At 42.7% G+C, this 20835-nt stretch overlaps 1 protein-coding gene and 2 non-coding genes across 4 annotated transcripts in view; all 3 read right to left on the bottom strand.

Moving 5' to 3' along the window:
- Nucleotides 1–20835, bottom strand: part of LOC124177772 (nuclear pore complex protein Nup88) — a 120106-nt gene that overhangs the window by 90065 nt on the left and 9206 nt on the right. The window contains exon 2 of one of the 2 annotated variants that reach the window (XM_046560562.1): nucleotides 18618–18848. In XM_046560562.1, coding sequence (XP_046416518.1) covers nucleotides 18618–18827 — 210 coding nt within the window. In that variant the 5' untranslated portion in view covers nucleotides 18828–18848. Of the gene's footprint in view, nucleotides 1–18617; nucleotides 18865–20835 lie in introns of those variants that run through there. The other variant, XM_046560561.1, reaches the window with a different exon arrangement.
- Nucleotides 19107–19180, bottom strand: Trnat-agu. The gene has a single exon. It is a non-coding gene; the product is annotated as a tRNA-Thr (tRNA).
- Nucleotides 19492–19565, bottom strand: Trnan-guu. Its single transcript has one exon. It is a non-coding gene; the product is annotated as a tRNA-Asn (tRNA).

Genomic DNA, 20835 nt, shown 5'->3' with positions numbered 1-20835 from the left:
GATTTTTCCGAACGTCTGTATCGAGGATAAATAACGCGATACATTGCGAGAAGGCGACGTCGTTTTCTTTGAAAAGTTTACCTTTTTACACCTACCTGCAGAAATGAAATCTCTGACTTGTAACGAATAAATATGAATGACCGTTTGGATCCTACAGGAGAACCGAGCCGCAAGAATGAGACGCGAGTAAAACCTCGGGGCTGTTTTCTTTTTTCCTCAACACTGACTAAAAGACTAAGTGATGTCATTTACACTTCGTAACTTTCTCTTGGAAAACAAAAGCCGGTGAACTGTGGGTTCGTCTCGGAGTGTAAGAGAGGGCAGAGGCTGACGTAGGACTGACAACCAGATTTGTACTTTTTAAGTACGTTCTTCTCCGTGCTCTTTACGCCCCCCACTCACCCCCAATAAACAAGACTTCTTCGCCACGTCTCGCGACCACCCGATGCAACAAAAAGAAAAAAAAAAAAAAATAGAAATTTTCAAGCCATTTGTCTTCTTTCCTCGTATCTACGACCGGCTTAAAATCAAATTTTAATCCCGACCCCGAATTTTGCCCTGCAACGGAGGTACGTACATATAATAAGTGGGGAAAAAGGGAAAACGAACAAATGCCTATACTTAAATCTTCTGAAATTGGCGAAACAGGTGATGAGACTACGTATAGCCTCTACGTAACATGGTCGAATCGGAGATCCCGGTATTTAAAACGTCGGGTAATTCGCGAGCTTCCTTTACGATTCCGGCTTCTCCATAAGATGGGTGTTCGTATAAAGGTGATGAGAGAAAAAAAAAAGAAAGAAAGAAAGAAAGAAGAGAAAACTACACAAGGAAAGCGGAGAAAAGACGGCGAAGAACTCTAATTCCGACACCCACTTAACGAAGTCCGGGCTGTCATCGTTAAAGCGTACATCAATTCCGACTCGGGCCCCTTCCTCCTCCGTGGAGTAACAGGCCGAAGAAAACTCGCGGAATAAAAATAAAGAGAATTTATTTGCGTAATTTGAGCAGGAGCCGCTCAAGGAGGGTTGCGGGGGTTGCGGGGTGAGCGTATGTTCGAAGCCGGTAGCCGCTGCTAGGTAATCATCCTGCAGAACGGGCGCAAGCCGAGTGGCAATATAGTTTCCCTAATGGTGCTTAAAAAATCTTAAAAAGACGATATTACGAATGTGACTACGCGCCGCGGGGTAAGAACTGCAGAAGGAACTCGCGGGGGTTCGAGGAGGGGGCCGGAGAAATTGTTGTCGGGTTCGGCGAGCAGCTTCAGAGGGGGGTGAGAGGAGGACAGTCTGGTTAATCGCCCTAAGACAAGCGGAGAAATGAGCGGAAGCCGAGGGTGATATTTAAAGGAGTGTCAAGCACCGTAAAAAGAGAGGTACAAGCAGGAAGAAGAGACAGAGCGAACGGGGGAAAAATGTATATATATATATATATATATATATACGTGTGTGTGTGCGTGCGTGTACGTAGGTAAGAAACGAACCGAGATATGGAGGTGGAAGAAAGATGGAGAGAGCAACAGAAAAAGAAGCAGGATCGCGAAACACGGAGAAATTAAAGATGAACCTTTGCCTCCTCGGTGAGAATTCAAATTTTCACTCTCGCAGCCGTCGGGGGCGAATAACGCTCCGCACTTCGCTCTAGCGGTTTTGATTAAGTCCGTACGGCCTCCCGGGGATGAGGCAGTTTACATCCGGAGAGACACGACGGGATACCAAGAGACTTTTACAAGTATCACTTCTGTACTGTACGTGTACGTGCGTTGAAACGCGACGCCACCGAAGAAGGCCGACGATGGAACGTAGGGATCGATTTCAATCAAGGAAGATTTTCTGTAATTATCTTATCTCTGATAAAACATCGTTGATAAAAAATGAAATTACAGTCTATAAAACTTTACTAAGTAGATTGGAAGGATTAATTTTTACGACAAAATGGGCTCAATTTGAGAATAAAATAATTTTCATTAACATTATCAAACTGTCTGAAAAATTGCCTGAAGAGACGAAAAAAAAAAAATGAAATGTTCAAAATAGGTATCGAATGTTCAAAGAGGCGAAATTCGATTTAATAAAATGGATAAATTGTAAAAATTTCAAAGTATAAAAGGTCAGAATATAGAATCGTCCGAATAAAAAAGAATATAGTAAGCCAAACTATAAATTCCTGACGATTCTTGAAATTTTCGTATGTTGGAAAATCGGATATTGCGAAACGTAAATTATAGGCACGAAATAAAAGAAGTCCGACACTATTTACTCAGCGTGAATAAATAATCAACTTATCCCGTAACGACGGGCACTTCAGCGAAAATTGAATAATTTTTCTCCGTTCAAGTTAAAACGTGGGTTAACCTCTGGAGACGTCAGAATTGTCGTTTAGACCGATCAACTCCCGATGCCTGAGGGTCGCTCCGCTCCAAAACCTCCCCCCGCCCCCACCTCCACCGCCATCCCCGCGTCGTAATCAAGACAATGAATATATTTGCGCTGCCGCCCGTAATTACCGAGTATTTTTCACGCTCTTTCCCCAAAAGCTGATTGATATTTTGTATTCAGGGCACCTGCAGCCTCGGCCCTCGTGGCAGGAGAATTTCGAGGCTTGTAGACGGAGTGCCGGCGGGTGGCGTCGGGGACGTGAAAGACGGGGGCGGCCTCCGTCTGACACCCGGGTGTCTAAGGTCGAGACGAGGGGTAGTGGGGTGGAAAAGAATTAAGTGATTGGAGCCGGAGGGACGGGAAAAAGCTCCGCGCTTACGTAATTAGACTTTATATTCGAAAGACGAACGCTTGTTTACTTCGGGATTGGATTCGATCGGTGCGGCAGCCCCCGTCTTTCGGCTTCGATCCGTTGTCAACTACATCCGCGACGGTTAGTTTCCGTGATTTTTCTAGGACGATTTCTTCAATTATCGCGTACTGCGGAATTCGTTTAGCGAACGCGACTTGCAGGGGTAAAGTCGAAAACCCGCGATCGATAAGCCACGGGGATCGGCGTTGATCGGCTTGGGGACGCGGTTTTGGATAAACGGAAAAAGAGGGTCAAGCATCCGTTCGTGTTCATGTACCCAAATCCCGTCACCCCATGAATAAAGCAGCGGGTTTGCCCCGGAAGAAGTGCACGTATAACCTACCAGGCGGAATAATATAGCTGCCATGCAGCATAGACAGAGATGATGTATGAAACATTAATGCCTGGGACGGAATTAATCAGAAACAAGAAGATTTACAAATCCCGGCGTAATGAATCCTTTTCCTGACCCTACTTCCGGTCCCCTCCGCGTCGCGACGACGCGACCCTGCCAGAGATCTTCTCTCGTCGTCGTCGAGTGTGAGAGAGAGAGAGAGAGAGAGAGAGCGAGAGGGAAGTAGAGAGAAAGGGAGGCGAAACGAATTCTCGGAGATATTAAAAAGAGGATCGTTTTTTTCTTCTTCTTTTTTTCATTCAACACTACCTCGAGTATTCGCACCCGGGTAATTACGAAATTCAAATTAACTAGAAAAATAGCGGGCAACCATTTTTAAGAATCTCTTTTTTTAAGGAGCGGAACGTGACCCATTCTTCTTTCCTACACATATACACATCGTACTCTTACGCCGTTTCTTTTCTCCTTGTTTAATTGGGTACCGGAGTGAAATAATAATGAAATTTAACGTTTTTAATTTCGACATAGATGAGGTTCGCGCACTTAGATAGGGCGCGAGGCGGCGAATAAAAGGGGCACTCAAGAGAGGAAGCGGGAATATCCGAATGCGCGAATCTGAACTTGCCGAAGAAAAAATCACTTCTCACGTGTAATTTTGAAAAAAGAAGTCTCCCGAAAATTTCCATGATCCTTTCCTCCTTCTGCGAGTCGGATAAGGATCGAGCAGGGGGCGTAAGCACCGTGTAAATATGGCGTGTCCATGATAGCTTTGCTGCTCGAACGTAGAGATACAGACCAGCAGACTGCAATGCAGAGCTCGAGATGGGATGTATCGCATTATGGAGCGATATAAAAAGTTATAGTTACATTATAACAAGCCGCATAAAGTTTGAAGCCAGTCGCAGTGCGAGAACGGCTTTACATTAAAGTCACTATAAATATAAACGCGCGAATCCTCGTATAAGCTGTTGGTAAAAAGTCCGCCACGGCGGTACGCGGTGCGCGAATTTATCGCCGTTTAAAATTTAAATTCCCGATTATTGGCCCGTTTAGTGGAGGGGCAGATGGTTCGATTTGCAACCCCAAGATACCCAGCCACCTACTATACCGAATTCTAAACGTTATATGCCCCGTAAAAATTCTGCGGCATGAAAACCAGCCGCCCAACAACGCTGCGAGTATAATCGTCCGTCAATGTTACGCTTATAATCCGTATAATATTCTGCATTTGCGAAAAGTTTTGGTAACTAGAATTGTATGGTGAGCGTATCGTAGAGTTCGATTGGCGCATGAATCAGCGAATGATTATGCAATATGATCCTTGTGTGTTTTTCTCAAAGGTACAGCGAATGATGTGTATTCGCGATACGTTATAAAGGTTTCGAAATGAGAGGATCGCACGGCCGCGAAATTAAGCCTGTACTTTTTAATACTGATATTTATTTTTATTTTTGCCTATAATTTTCCCCATTCAGAGACGAAGTTGGAATAAACGGAAATTACTGGGGCCATCTTGCAATTATACGGCTAATAGGAACGCAATTTAGTGGCTCGAACTCGAGTTACCAGCAGCGAAGAGCCCGGAGAGCAACGAACCAGTCTCTGCTGAAAATTAAAATAATAAACGGCATCGTTAGGATTCATCATCTGATTTTCATTTCCATTTCAAAATGATTGCACATTATCTCTCCTTCGCAACCGCGTTGAAATTAACCGTCGTAGGTACATAACCGTGTCCTCCTTTTTAAAGATACGTCAATATTAGTCAGCCCGTGTATAGAAACGTTTACGTACATTTCTGTATCCTTCTTCAATTTACACGTATATCGGACGTTACGTATATTTATACGTGAAAATATCACACTGACAATTCGACATAGGTTCAATTACATCTGTCTGCATTTATCGGTTGACAATATTTTATCGCATGGTCGACGATTTGAGATGGTAAGAAGAACGCCAATCGTGAATAACGACATAATTGTCGTTCACAAAAATGTACTATCAGTTGCCAAAATGCAGGTAGATTTTGGCAAAATGTACCCTGACAAGTCTGTATAAATGCAGACGGACTTATCTTATGGTTTTCCATATAACATTATCACGATATAAAATTATAGAGGTAGGTATTTTCACCCTTGGAAACAATGACGAGACAAATGCAATTTTTTACCGAAGAAAATGAAACGTTGAAAGTCGCTAAAAATTTGCACTCGTACATTGATTTCCAATCTTCGTGTAATAAGCTCTGACATTCGATGTAGGGATGCTAGAAGAGTCATCGACGCGATTTCTTATAATTCATAATACATGATAGGTGAAAAGTGAGGGTACAACGATTTCCGACATTTGCGGTGAAAATGCACAACGTGTTGGCAGTATCACGAGGATGGTTGAACGGGCTCAGTTTATTTTACCCGGGTAACAAGTGCGTAGGCGGTGGCGAAGGAGGAGGAAGAGGAGGAAAAGCGGGACGAGGTCGTAAACGGTCTTTATATCGGCAGCTTACGAACAAAGTTGTCCCGAGTCTGCCAGCGAGCCAGGCTGCGAGTCACTTTATCGACTGAGCAGCGAACCACCCCGAGCTTTTATTGACACACCGCGACACCGCGGTTTTTATTAGAAACCTAAAATGCCTGGGTCCAACTTTTTCAATACCCTCTAAAAATCGTGAACCCCCGGTTTACCCGGGCTTGTACGACGACACCTCGTTACATTCATCGAACGAAATTCAAGGTGTGGTTAGCGAAAAAACACCGTGGAAAAATTCCAAACTTTGCAACAAACACCGGAAGTCGGTGCGGCAACACTGTTTCTGGAGTTGAAATTTATAGAAATTCACTATGACAGGTACGGGAAATTCCTCGTTGCTCTTGTGCCTTTGCAGAGGTTTTCATTTCCCGACTCGTCGTTTTCCGTGTCCGGTGGATTATCAGTATTATTACTTTCGTAATTACAACGAACAATGTTATTATTTTACCAATTCCAACACGTAAAAGAAGCGAGGGTGTGTTTTGAGACATGAACTTTATCGCTTTTGCATCCATTGTCGAGCGTACGCTGCAAGTTTTTAATGTCGATTTGGAATGAGGCTGCGGGCGACGTATAAATAGACCTGCTGAAATGTAGATTTTTATATTTTGACGCGTGAATCCGACTTGCACGAACAGGATGAGGGAAGAACGTTACGAAGAGGATTTATTCGTGTACCGAGGAACGCAGCGCGGTGCAGCGCGTTAAATATACTGTCACCTCTCAAAATGTCGGTTGACTTATAATTTCCGCGGAAGTTATAGACACGGGTTAGTTAATCTTGAACGCGGAGCACCGAGTGCGCAATAAAATTACACTTTCGATCCCCTGATGGTCAAACCGCAGGTTCCATTGCCGGAAACTTGCTGTTTTATTCTGTCACTCTACTTCAACCTTCATTCGTTTCCTGCTTTTTGTCACCGTCTGACTAGCCGAAGAACAAACGTCACTGATTGGACACGAGGTTATCACGGTGACCTCTAAATCAGATGTGTAATGTACCAAGAGATCATGGTATTAGAAAAATGTTAATTTTTTGTACTTCGATCCATTTTTTACTCGAAGCACCTTAAATTCAGGATGGTTGAAAATTACAAGTTTGCGGAGAGCCGATTCTATCATCATTCGCGCGTTTAACCAAATTTTCTAATGTTTCGGTTCACCAGCGGAAATTTTTGCCCTTGTCAACGTACCTTCGTGAAGCAAACGTGACAACAAATGCAAAACTGTAGCGAAAGACTAATAACTCATTGCTTTAGGGTGCCCTTGAATATCCGGAATAGGTACGAATCCACGGAAGCGTTAGGTCCTTGAAGAATCTCTAGTTTAGCCGCAACCAGGAGCTGAAGAAAGTTGTAAATACCACGAGTTGGTCGAGGGTATAAGCGAGGAGTACGATTGTCTTCTAGAATCTAGCGGGTATAGGTATGATCTATGTATGCGTGCGTGTGTATTGTAAGTGGCTAATTAACATTACAACTACCCGCGAGAATCTCCGAGCTAGTTGTTGGGTAATTTAAGTGTGCCACCGAAGACACGCATTACCGCATTTCATGGAAACCACAACTACGTATTATCATGGTAATTTGTTAGAAACAAACATTATAATTCTGGCCACGGGGCGAGCGTAGCTGGTAGAAGGAGGGGTTACGGCGATAGAGGCGAGGACGGGGGCGGGAGGGGCGACTTGGTACCCAACTTAAAGGCGTAAGATCTGCGCTGTTTTGGACAGTGTCCATTGTCTCGAGGATATTTATTAGAGACGGCGTCGCGAGTTGGTACCGCCATCCGACGCTGAGATGGCGGTTATAACATAATAGTAGATTTATCGCCACCCAACAAGACGGCATTATGCGCCAGGACCTACGGGGACCGGGTGGATCTTAGGAGTTGGGACCTCCGGGACCCTGAGGTCACCTTTCCCGTTCCATCGGCGAACTTTCGATGGACCAAAGGACGGTAGCGCGGTGAGGAATCGCGAGTGCATCGGTGCCGGTGAATCACGCCACGCCGGACCATAAATGCTGACGTTGAAAATTTGTTCACCGCGGGAAAGAGAAAACGAGTCGCGTAAGAATCGAGTTTCGCGTATTCACCGTGACGGAGTTGATCATTTGAGTGAAACTTGACATTCCCCGATCGGTCGTGACTAATGGGGTGAAACTCGTGCGTCCGAATGGGCGTGACTCGCGTTCAACCCTTCTTACGCTACTTTAGTCCTAGTCCTTCATGGATTATGCAACTTGGATATCAGCAAATTTATTAACGCGAATTCCCCGTTTGTACCGGATCTATTCTTGCGTGACCAATTACGATGAACGTAACCCCTTCGCCTTTGCTTCTTTGTCTCTCAGCGATCCGAGGGCGAAAATCGCCGCATCACGGACTGACCATTTCGTCGGAACACCCTCGGGGCCGGATCGTGCGAGTTATTAATAGCGCGATGAGATAATTGATGGAAACATATCGCTTTATTATAGATTCGCAGTGGTCGGATGACCGCAAATGTTATTCATCTTTCAAGAATTGTGCAAACGTATAGCAATAATGTACTTCTACCCAACTCCTATCCAACTTTCGAATGAATAAAAACCACATCGGATGGCATCTCGGTATTATTATAAACATAAACAGCCAAGGCAAACGGCGGTCCTTTTCCATCCGGTGTTATTAAACTTAGTTATGTATAGGAATGCCCGTTAAAACTGGCAAAGGAAATGCATTAGCCCACCATCCGAGATCGCACTCCGCGATCTTCGACTCGACGATGCTCCGGCATTGTACATACAAGAACCATTCACCACTCCATCTCTCCTGGCACATCCGGAAGATGGAACGCTCGGTTCGCACTTCCTTGATTTCCCGCAACGTTCGATGCGTCTTCAAAAATTCTTACCGATTCGAAATGAAGGGACGCTTTCAAGAATCCCGCATGTGGACCTTGCCAAATTTTGATGATTTTCTGAACGATCAACGGTGGAATAGTCGGAACTACAAGCATGTAAAATGTACATAAACGGTGGTTACTCGATTCCACCCGACGTGATAACATTTTTCTTCATCTTTTGTGTGAAACAGGCAAATAAATTTTCAACCGAAATAAATACGCAACGTCTATAGGTGATAACGAAGTTGTTAAATTGGTAATAAACTCCGGCAGTAATAAGGAATATGCTTCGGTAGGGTTATTAGCTGAGAATTATTATCACTTCGAGTGTACGGTTGTGTACATAACCCTTTCTACGCTTATAGACTATACCCCGGTAATAACGAAGGGGGGAGGAGGAGAAGGCGTAATACATCGAGAGTTGGTGGGTGGTTCCGAGCCCGAAGAAGTACAGGCAGAAGGGTAAGGAGGGGGCAAGGAAGCCGTAAGGGTGTCCCCGTATTTTAATGGCCAGGTTTGACAATAGGCGGCATTGTTGTATCCAGTGTCTTGAGAGATAAAGGCGCCATCCCCCTACTATCTTCCAGGTAGGGAAGAACACACCGTGCCATAGTAGTTATAGATGCTCGACAGTATTGTGCGCCCCGAGTCTTACACGTTTGTACTCCACCCACCATCCAACCCCCATTGCTGTGTATATTTCTTGAGAGATACGCCGAGCGAGTCCAATTCGCCGACCGACTTTATGACCGTTCCGTGGATCCGCAAGATGTTAATTTCTAATCGCCTTTCAGGGAGTCCCACAACCCCGGCCGGCGTTGCCGTTCAAGTTTCGCATTATATTGCGTTCACGGTACGCGTATCGGGTATGTACGTGTGAGCCAAGATCTGGTTTTCATTACCAACTCGGTACGGGCTTACATATCGTGTTATATCACACGTTAACCGAGAGGATGTTTTTCATGCAGTCTTTTCATATATTCTAATTTTGCATATTTTAATTTTAACTTTTCCATCATTTTCAGGTTTACCAGAGCAAAAATTTCATGCTTTCTACACCGACTCATCCGCGATGATTACTTGAAAATAATTACGAACTGCGAGGGTTGTGCAATCTACACATATATCGAAGAATTTGTATGTTCGATTTTATTAGGAAGTAAAATATTCGATTATTGATACCATTTACATGCGTGATAGACTTTTACTTGCAAATGGAATTCGAAGCGGAAACCCTGACAATGACGACACCGGACACAGTTTCACAAAATAATTACTACGTTAAAACGAGCCGCCTAGAGGGTAAGCCAATATTTCTGAAAGAATGTCTGAAAATAAGTGAAAAAGTAAGAAAACCTTTGCACACAGTTTCCACATGATTCTCTTATGTTCCTATTCATTCCGAGTGATCAGTAAAACGAAATAAATATATTTGCTCCAATTTATCCGCACTCCGGCGGTCAGCTTCAGCGCACTAAAAGATGATGCTTAACACCGCAGCTGCGTGAACCGCGTGAAGAAAAGTGCGAACGAACGATCGTATAACATATATATGTGTATATATATATATATATAGTTACATACATATAGATAATATACAGTCACGAGCCTTTGGTCGCCACAGCGCTTTATTCTTTCTAATTTAAAAATTTACGAGGGCAGTTTCCGACTTGTGCCTGCACGGGATTCTCCCCCACGGGAATTTTCGTAGATTTTCACCCAATACAATACCTTCGGGGAAGCCTCCACCTCGACCTCCACCTCCACCTTCACCCCAGCCTCGGTAACGTGCAATTCATTTTCGCCGGTATTCTCTTCGCCATCGCGTCACTTGTCCCAGCTTGACTTCCGTCGGCAATTACAAACTTCGCGACTCGAAATTTTTTCCATTCCCTCGCCCGGGGATTCAGTCGCCCCTCGAAGCACGCGCATATCTTTACGGGATTTTTCGGGGCTTCGCGATACGCAACGTCGCTCGCTCGCTCCGAATCGGTGGAGGAGGTAGAGGAGGAGGAGGAGGAGGAGGGGGAGGAGGATGGCACACTCGAAATATGGAAGTTTCGGGCGCGAAAGGATGGGCTTATATGGCAATGCGGTATACGGGTTATTGAACACCGTAGCGTTGGCAGTTTTATGGCAATGTGCGTCACACTTCACACCGTATCGAGTCCCCGGCATGCCGCCTGGGCGAGAAAAGGACGAGGGATAGGTTTTGGTATCGGCCCCGTTCGCGCCCATTCTCGCCCCTTTACGAGCCCAACGCCGTGTCGAATATGAACTCGTCGAAGATTATTGCCCAGCGAATGGACGAGTTCGCAGCATTTTAAAGCATGTGCATAGCTATTGAATACAATATATATGTATATATGGGCAATGTTCGACTTTTGCCTATTGGTTCGTACGGCGTGCGAATTTACTAAAGTTCCAGACGCATTTCGGTCATTTTGTATTTTTACATTACACTTTTCTGTAGCCGATTGCACTTTACGCGGGCTGCGAATCCTGAGTGGTTAACTACACCTTGTCATATTTTCACCGTGTGGAGAACTCGAAAATTTGATACCTCAACACGAATTCATCGTCGTACCAACATGACATTATTTTAGGAGTTGCGAGAAAGCGCGGTAAGAGTGACCATAATCAAATCGAATATCAACCGATACGAGATTTTCTCTTTACAGTTATAAAATGAATCATCATTTTTTATTCAGAAATGTACTCTTGAGCTGTGGAAAAATATAGTTAAAAAAAAAAATGATGACCGTAATGCAGGCCAATTGTTGAAATGCAGTAGAAATATTCAGCATTTGAAATCTGAAGAAGAGAGTGGATGTAGATTTGGTTAAATTTTTAAGCAGTAATGTCGGTCGGACAAATCGATCGTGAAACTTGGAGAAGCTTTTCGCAAAATATTACATTTCACTGAAGAACATGATATCGCGGTATCGCGAGGTCGAATATAACAATTCACACATGCGAAATAATTTTAGAAACATGTGATCCAACGTCGAATACTAAACCAGTTTATACATCAATGTCGCATCAAATGATACGAATGTTTTTTTCAATCGTTCAAATATGAATAAATATTTATTGTAAACACAAACATAACCGTATATAAAGAGAATTCGGCCTCGGGGAATATCAGTCTGATAAAATGAAAATGCAGCGTAGTGTCTTCGCCGGGCTAGCAATCGCAGCACAGTGCTGTTTATTAACGCGATTATTAACTATTTCTGCATCTTCGGTTGAACCTGTGAATAATTTTGACACGTCCGATGCCATCGAAGAGATATTGTCTGATGAATACGAAAATTCAGCCAGAATTATTTTAGATTTCATAATCGACGAGGTGTCCAAATTCGGAACCAGGATTGAAAACGATAGTAAAAATGACTTAATTGCGATCGAAATGATCGGAGATAAATTGACTAATGCAGTCTGCAAAGCATACGATGATGTTCTCGGCGCAATTGCAAAAATAGGGTACCAATCTTCGGAGATTGATGCAACCGCTCGGTACGTTATACGAAGGGAAGTGAGAAAAGTTGCTGATGACATGGTAAACATAATGATGGCTTTATCGAGATCGCGGTACCAAAATGTGGATTATTCGAAAATTTTCACCGAAATTAAAGTGAAAAAGAAAGAGATGTATTCTGCATGCAGTTCGGCGACGAAATCTGTTTTCATTGAATTGCGAGATTGCCAAACACGTTTACCTGGAATGCAGAAAAGTGTGATCGACAAAGTCGAAAATGAAGCGATTTTAAAATGTGGGGATGGTGTCGGTGGTATATACGATGAGATAAAGATTATGGCCGATGTCTTCTCCGGGTCTATCACCGAAAGTGAGAAATCAATCAGTTTGTTGAAAGAAATAAAGAGCAATTCATTGACCGCGTTGGCGGACATGGCAAAAGCTTTAGCGAATACGATTGAACTGTGCTCTGCCTTCCTAAACGTATAATCACGATGACTTGATGTATATTTATTCGTCATTGAGTCAGGTGAACGAATGGCAACGTTTTTCGTTCGATCAGCTGTTGGCATTTATTGTTATTGCTGATGTAATCGATCAATTTCTCGTACATTCGATACTTATGGTAGTTTGTATTCTTGCAAACAAATTGTGTTAAAACGTTATGTTTTGCGTGACAGTAATTCAAAGTAGATAATTTCTCGAACCAAATAACCGTTATAATATTAAGTTCATACTCATAACATATTAAACGTAATTACTCGTACTTATTAAAATGCTTATATTCAATATCGACGTACAAAACCTATTCTATGTACCGCTGAATAAATCACGTTTTAAAATTTATGTATTCACTATAAATTGATCTGTCTGCCTATTTTACTTTCATGAGTTCCACGCCCCATATTATACCCAAACGTTTCCCGGTTAATTTTGCGACACTTGTGCGTTATATTTATTCTATGGTATAAGGTATATTTCTTCGACTATGTACTGTCGGAGAGTATATTTCTAAAATACCGCAATATTTTTTCACCTTCGGTTTCAATTCAGTGTGAAAAATTTGAAGGGTACATGTTTGGTGAAAAAACAAAGGGGTGCAGTTGTCTTTCAAGAGAGTTGTAAAGATCATAAATTCAGTTCATTTGATTGTTCAAGTGACGATATCAAAATGAAAAATTGTGTTAGTCCAAGTGGTGCCCATAAATAACACACCACGTCGTTCAGTCTGTCCGTCAGACTTCCATCGATCTCAAATATAGATACAAGGTGGGTATAAACCCTCGTGCATTTTATACATAATCGTCGACGCGATGCTGAGACACCTCGTCGAGCGTAATAAGCCGAATCCTCGGGTGTGATAATTAAAAAGTAATTTAACGCTGACGTTTCTCATTGGTGGATGTTGCTCTTCCCTCGGACTCCCACGTGGTCCAGCCCGGGCTGCATATACGTACAGGTATACATATAGACGTACGCCGAGCGAACGAACGCGAACAATAAAATCCACGGAAGTGTTTTACATTGAAGGCAGCAGGAGAAGAGGCAAAGGCGGGGGTCGACGAGCCCGTGAATTCACTAAGTGGCAGACAATGGCTTTTGTGGTAGACGTTGCGACCGGAGTTATTCGCATTTCGTATTTCATGTTTCGCATTTCTGCGGGAGCGCTAAATTTTAACTGCCCCATTACCGCAGCCGGTCGACCTCAGGCTGCAAAGTGCGTGCGGGAACGTTTAACGTTTTACAGGTTCGATCGGAATTACGGGAGGCACGACACACGCATTACGTACGTGTTCACGGACAGGTGGATAAATTCAACCCCCGGGAAAAGAATTCGACGTACATGTCACCGTGTCGTAAGATGTGGTCTCTTATCGCAAGGATCGTAAGTTGTATCGTGAGTATGCTTGACAAAAATTAACCCTACGATTCCGACCAAAAATGAACCAAACTGAAGCTACGTTTCAATGTTACAAGCAAAGATCGCGATATCGCATATCTGTCAAACGACCAGTGAGATGGGGGGTCAAGTGTGTCGGATATAACAAATTACACACGCAAGTAATTAATTATGAAAATGGCGAAGATTAAGCTCAGTAGCTGGTCCAATGCAGTCGGGTGTCCCGAGGTCGCGAAGAGAGAGATTTTCCCTTGGCACTGAGTTAAAATGACTGAAATATTAGTCATAAATAATAAAAGTTGCTCGGCTTTCCCGCGGCGAAGTTGAAACCGGAAGATAGGTATCACAGCGTGTCGGGGGGTGGATGAAGAGGATGGGGTAAGGGGGGAGCGGGAGGAGGATAGGATAGGAGAGGAGAGGAGAGAACACAAAGACGCCCCATTGTCACCCGCGCCGCCATCGGAACCGGCAGCCCACCGCGGGAAACTTTGAATCATTTTTATTGCATCGAGTTATCTTTGTTATCTTTGTTATCTTTCTTTATTACCGGCGAACGTCTAACCGCGCCTTGACTTCGCGGCGGCCTCGAGAGGTATCTCTTTCTCTCTCTCCCTTTTTTGCGAGAGGCGAGAGATAATACGAAAACGTTCACACCCCTTTGACTAACGAAATGGGATAAGTTCTTTAATACGGAAATTTAGTGCAGGGTGAGAAAGAAGTAATTATTCCTACGAAGATCTGCGACACCCTGCTGCTGCCGCTGCTGCAGCCTTCCGAAAATGAAAAAAAAAAAAACGACCACGTCGCCACCTTCACCGGCTATACGAAAACTTTCCATGAACGGTTTTATTGTCAGAAATTTTCAGCTCAACAATCAATGCCGCGTACTGTAACCGAAGAAAGTTTGAAAACTTATAACGCAATATCGCGATTCGTACAGCCTGTTCAAATTTCATCAGTTGTATTATTATGTAACAAAGCTTGGATCTTCACGTTTTCTGTACTTTTCCCTGGAGGTTTGTGTTTCCAAAATGCATTATGTAACGATTGATTCCTCGACATCCCTGTATTATAGTATACGATGAAATTCATTGAGATAAAATATTTAATTATGTGCAATCTTCGAGAATTAATTAATTCACATACCGTAATTTCGGTGAAGTTATTCTAAACTTGCAATGAAGTTGAAGTTCGTAACGATATAATGTAACGATGCATGCACTGTTGCATTATTGTATGAAATGTTGTGTTATTTCGCAATTGTTCAAAATTCAATAAACTTTAATTCAGTGAAATATATTCATTTTTGAAAACTAAACTCCTTCAGTCATTCATATTAAGTTGTAACATACTAATTGTCCGTTCTTTTTTTTTTTTCTTAAATTTTTTTGCCAATTTCCTTACGTCGTTGCTAAGCCTCATAATTTCAACCTCGTGAATTTGAGCAGTAAAAATTTGTCTTCTAAACGGAAAAGCAAGAAAAATAAAACTGCTATTTATCGTACCTATGCCTCCCACTAAATAATAACCCGCATAACAGATCACGACTGATCGTTAATTTAAAAATTGGCCCTTCTACCGTGAAGAGATTTTCGTACAGCTGTATAACATATACATGAACATATATATATACCTTCGAAGAGATAAAAATTGGGGTCCGCCTCAGCGAATTATTTGCTGTGTGTAAAATTTCACGAAGAGAGAAAAGAGACAAAGCGAGAGGGAGACAAGGGATTTGGCCAAAGCGTCGATGAGAGGCAAACGGAGAGAAGTAGAAAGCGTGTATGGAGGCATCCTGCACCCCTGGCTTTCGACCATCCCTTACAGCCGACGGGATACCGCGGCGAACGACCGCAAGGCTGGCAGGGCACATTTACGCGCATCGAACGTACACATAGTCGAATATATGCCCGCGCATACACGTCGCCTACCTACACGGAGGAGGGAAAAGGGTCTGAATTTGCATTTTATTTGCCATGGTGTTGGTTCGCCTTTTCGCGGACGACATTTATTTTAATTAAATTACATCTGAGCGTCGAACAACCCATTTCCTATAAATTATCATCCCCTCTTACCCAACTTTGCATGTACAGAGGTTTTAATGCGCACGACGTTTTACGCAGAAATTGAAATTGAATGAAATACTTTTATCAAGATATATAATAAGTTCGGATAGGAGGCGCCCTCGTGACCCCTTCGGTCCTGTCAATTCGCGTTACGGCTTCAACTCCCTTAGCGCAGTTGTGACTTCACCCCGGTGAAAAATCGCTATCGAAAAACAGCCCTAATCGTCGAATAACACCAGAGATATTATGCGCGTGGGATAAAATATGCAAAACGAGCGCGTATTGCGAACGAAGGTAGAACCGAGACGTCGCAGTCATTGGCTCGAGGGTTTCTTCGATTTCGAGTTATTCAGATATTCTTACACCCACTCTAGTCCCTCCCGCCCTCCGCCGCTTCTTCGTCCCTATTTTTACGGAACCCCCGCGGTCTCCAGAGATGCGTGCGAAAACATATCGGAGTTTGATACAGTGCGGAGCACAAAGGCGATAAATAAGGGAAATAGTCCATTCGGTGCGCCCCGTTGGGCCATCCTCGCGAATTTGCGTATTGAAAAACTCACATGGGGTGTAGTCTCGGATTTGAATCCGGTTCAAAACACTCCCATACAGAATCAAACATTCGACTTTGCTCGTCTATCGTGAGAAGGACAATTGGCGTGCGATTGGCAAGCTTGAGAGAATCACGTCGTTCGCGTGTGTTTTGTACGAGAAAAAAAAATTCGAAACGAAGACAGAGAAATGTTGTGGAACATGGTGACTGAGAGGTGCTTGTAATTTTTAAATATTGTTTTATTAACAAATCTACGGTATGGATATAGGTAAAAATACGGAATACCGGACGGCAACTTTTGAACTACCCCTGACTTGGTATGTCTAATTGGTCGGCGAATAATGAAAAGTAAAACCGAAACGAAGAATGAAATATAATATGTAACATAATGTGAAAAGAATTTTCTATGCCAGCCAATTTCCACCCTCCAATAAATGAAAATCTAATAAAAGATGCGTCGGGGTGTAAATCAAAGCATAAATTATGATTTAACGTTTCAATGTAGCAGATATGTAATATTCAGAATATTTCGAATAGAGGCAATTCCAATGGGGAGATGTTGAGTATATACATTCGTATATAGCAATATGTACATGCGGATGGGAGCAATTTATCACGTTCTTGAAATCAGAATAAAAATAAATCTTGAACGTTTTTACATTGAAGTTATGAAATAGCTCTATTACTGAAGCCCCGTGAAAAGCACTTCATAACATGTCTCAGAAATATCGAAAGAATATACTATACATACCATCATAAACACGATATACATTGATACCTTGTTAACTTTTGTTGTACAAAATAAAAATTACTCGACGCTCTGTACAGGTATTACATTTCTTTAATACCCCTCCGGAAAAGCAAGCGATGGATATAATTAACGGATTTGTTGCTCGCTCAACAGAATTCGAAGCGTTATAAATTTTTCACATCATCAAAAACTGTGAGTATTATACACAGCAAAAAATAGTCAGTAAATGTAATATGAAGAAGGAAACGTCCAGCGTGTATTACATTATTGTCCTACATTATATATTTATCTACATTATTTAATAATAAGGAAACACTTATTAATCAAAGTGGAAATTCAATTGACCAAAACCACGTCTTATTGGTAAAATGCTCAAGTGGACAAAAACGTTCGAGCCAATAGGAGAATTCTGGTGGAAAGGCTTCGCATGCTGTCGTCGATTCCCAGTGAAATAATTACAGGTAAGCAATAGGCGAACGATTGTGTCAAATAAACTTGAGTCGTGTTGTCTAACATTGACATCAGTGCCATTGGCTTGTCAAAAACTCATATTATTAAGCTTCTTTCATTGTCAGTTCCGGATCAAAGAGCTGCTTCTCACATCATTGATGTCCGCAGTCTCGACGGTCCCTGGATTCGGTGTATTGAATCTCATCTTACTGATTTGCCAGATGTTTCATATCCAGCGATATCGTAATCAATATGGCTTATTTACCATTCGTGTCCCTTATTAAGCTTTTTGTACCAACAATCTTGTTTAACGCGTCTCAATCAACCGATTTAACACATATAAGTAATTCGCATAATTACAATCAAGAACATTCATTCAGCTGAAGTTTCACCGAAGTTCTCAAAAAGCATACGACACTACTAATAAACATTGTCATCGCTGCATCTAAAATACCAGTTTCTTTCTGGCGAGTAAGTCCCGTAGCTTCCTTAAATTTCAGACCAAAACACGAAGCGAAGTTGTCAGCAATATCAATCTGGACAACGGTGAAAAGTAATGCGATAGAAATCACACGATATAGCTGATAAAACGATTACCATTCGTTGTAAGAATATCATCGTTTACGAATCGAGGCAAATAATCAACCAACTACAAACAAAACCTGACAGAAAACGTGCTGACGCATTCCGCTCTCAAGAGGCATGAGTAAGCGAGGTTAGAGAGGTTAGGAACCGCAGAGTGCGATAACGGGTCAAAGTTATTGTCTACGAAGGATGATGTAAGCGGTTTAGATTCGGAATTCACAAATTAGTCAGTCTCATTGTCGAAAACAATGCCGAAAGATTGATAAATACCTGATAAACAATCTCGTCGCCGGTCTTCCCGCGCGCCGCCCCGACGTTCAGGGTCAAGATGCAGCTATCGTTGCTGTTCCAAACGTACAAAACGTTGTCCCGAATCTCGATGATGTTCAGAGTTTCCGTACCGTCGCCTGGCACAGTCTCCTTTATCACTTTAAACAACTTCGTATCGTTGAGACGCAACGTGTCCGTGCTCGACTCCATGATCACAACAAAACACGGCTTCTCTCTCACTCGTCAGTCTCACTCTCGCTCGCGCAAAGCTGACTGAACGAGCCAGTGCTGCCAACGTGAGAACGAGAACGCGCAGCAGCCACGTGACCCGCGGGCTGCGGCCGTTCGAAATTTAAAATTTGCTTACAATGAGCAGCGTCGATCTTGGCGTGATTCGTCACCGCTGTTTCGAGTTAAGAATGCGAATGTTTATCAAATCGGAGCAAAAATACGGCGAAAAAAAGATGAATCGAAACTTGAGTTCGATTCAGGCCCCGGGGGGATTCGAACCCCCGATCTCCTGTTTACTAGACAGGCGCTTTAACCAACTAAGCCACGGCGCCGTTGCGGACATAGTCTCAGGTATTGAAGGAAACCTATTTTTTCCGGAACTGTTCGAATTTAGAAACCCGTTTTGAGAGAGCATTTAAGCCGAGGAATTGTGGGCTTCATTCGGCAAACGGTTTTGGTCTGAATGGAAGAAAATTTCTACAGACCGTTGAGATAGTCATGGAGAATTCTAGAGACGATTCGTACAATTAGATGGTGATATTGTAACATTATTTCCGAAAATAATTCTACAATAACGACGTGATTCGGACGCTACTCTGCTGTTTCTTCTCAAGCTTTCGTACCAAAAAAGGGCAAAACTAAACGCCCCCGGGTGGGCTCGAACCACCAACCTTTCGGTTAACAGCCGAACGCGCTAGCCAATTGCGCCACGGAGGCCGTTGTTCAATGGGTTGTAATGAAATAACAAAAATACTAAAATATGATATGGAAATCTAAAATAATTGATCAGTGAAAATTTCCTTAGATTTTGATCGAGAGTTTGGTGAAAACGATTAGAATATGTGGATATTTCTTCTAGTCGTACTATTGATTATTCAAAACATTCAGAGATTGCGAAAATCGTTCTTATCAGTTTCAGTTAGTTAGACTTATAACTGGGATTGGTAACACTCGATTCTAACACGCGTCATCGATCTGATAACGTAGGCAAATTTTATTTCATCGCACACAAGCTAATATTACTTACTTGATTAAAGCGTGTACAAAAAATCACTGATCATCAGGTGTTCCATGAATTAGGAAGCAAAGAATTATACAGCTGGACATGTTCCGATTACTTGAATTTCAAAATTACGAGACTCGACGTTCACTCGAGAAATATACTTCATCCACTTGTTTTTCGCATATCGAGTTCATCGTTACAGCAAACTCCGCTCTTGACGCTACACTTCAGTCAAATCCTGATAACTCTCAAAAAAGGCTACGATCACGTGTCCCCGAAAACTACAAGGTCCGCAGCCCTAATTAAGTTCGATGGCTCGATACCGCGTGCGTATATCACAAGTACGCGGAGCAAGGGATGAAGGGAATTCCGGTTGTAGCGTTAGACAGACGAGAAGGAGGGCTAGGCGATGGCCTCCGGTTCGAGCCCGCGGACATTAACGGGGCGTTTAAATTGTGTGTTTAATTACAAGTAAGAGACAGTTGCCGCGAAATTTATTGGTCAGTGTTTTCTGCCTCCGTGCCCTTAGATCCGGGGCACAGTACCGAGCAGCGGCTTTCTCCTAAGTCCCAAGACGACGCCACGTGTCCCCTTCCGAATTTAGCGCCGCACGGGCTGCAGTACTAGGATTGATCGTTGAATTACTTATTGTTTTGGAATTTTTCGACTGATCGTTAACCCCAACGACGAAGCTTCGGTATACGTGACATCAGGGTGGTCCCTGTTTAGGGTATTGTCGAATTTTTCTCCAACAATTGTCTAATTTTTTTCGTATTTTAACCTCAACTTTAATTCTAAGATAGTCCGTATTGTGATCGAAGTTTTTTTATGGAAATGACATGAGAAAAACTTTTTTTCTCAGTATATATTTTATTGCAAGATCGTAATAATGTTCCATAAAATTTGTAACAGCGAGGTTTCAGTGGGCATTAATGCTACTACCTGTGAAAAAATTTACATCATCATACCATGCAATCTCGAAGA

The sequence above is a fragment of the Neodiprion fabricii genome, chromosome 3 (assembly GCF_021155785.1).
Source record: "Neodiprion fabricii isolate iyNeoFabr1 chromosome 3, iyNeoFabr1.1, whole genome shotgun sequence".
NCBI lineage: Eukaryota > Metazoa > Arthropoda > Insecta > Hymenoptera > Diprionidae > Neodiprion > Neodiprion fabricii.
Note: the sequence above shows the minus strand (reverse complement) of the source record. Positions and strands in the feature narration are given on the sequence as shown.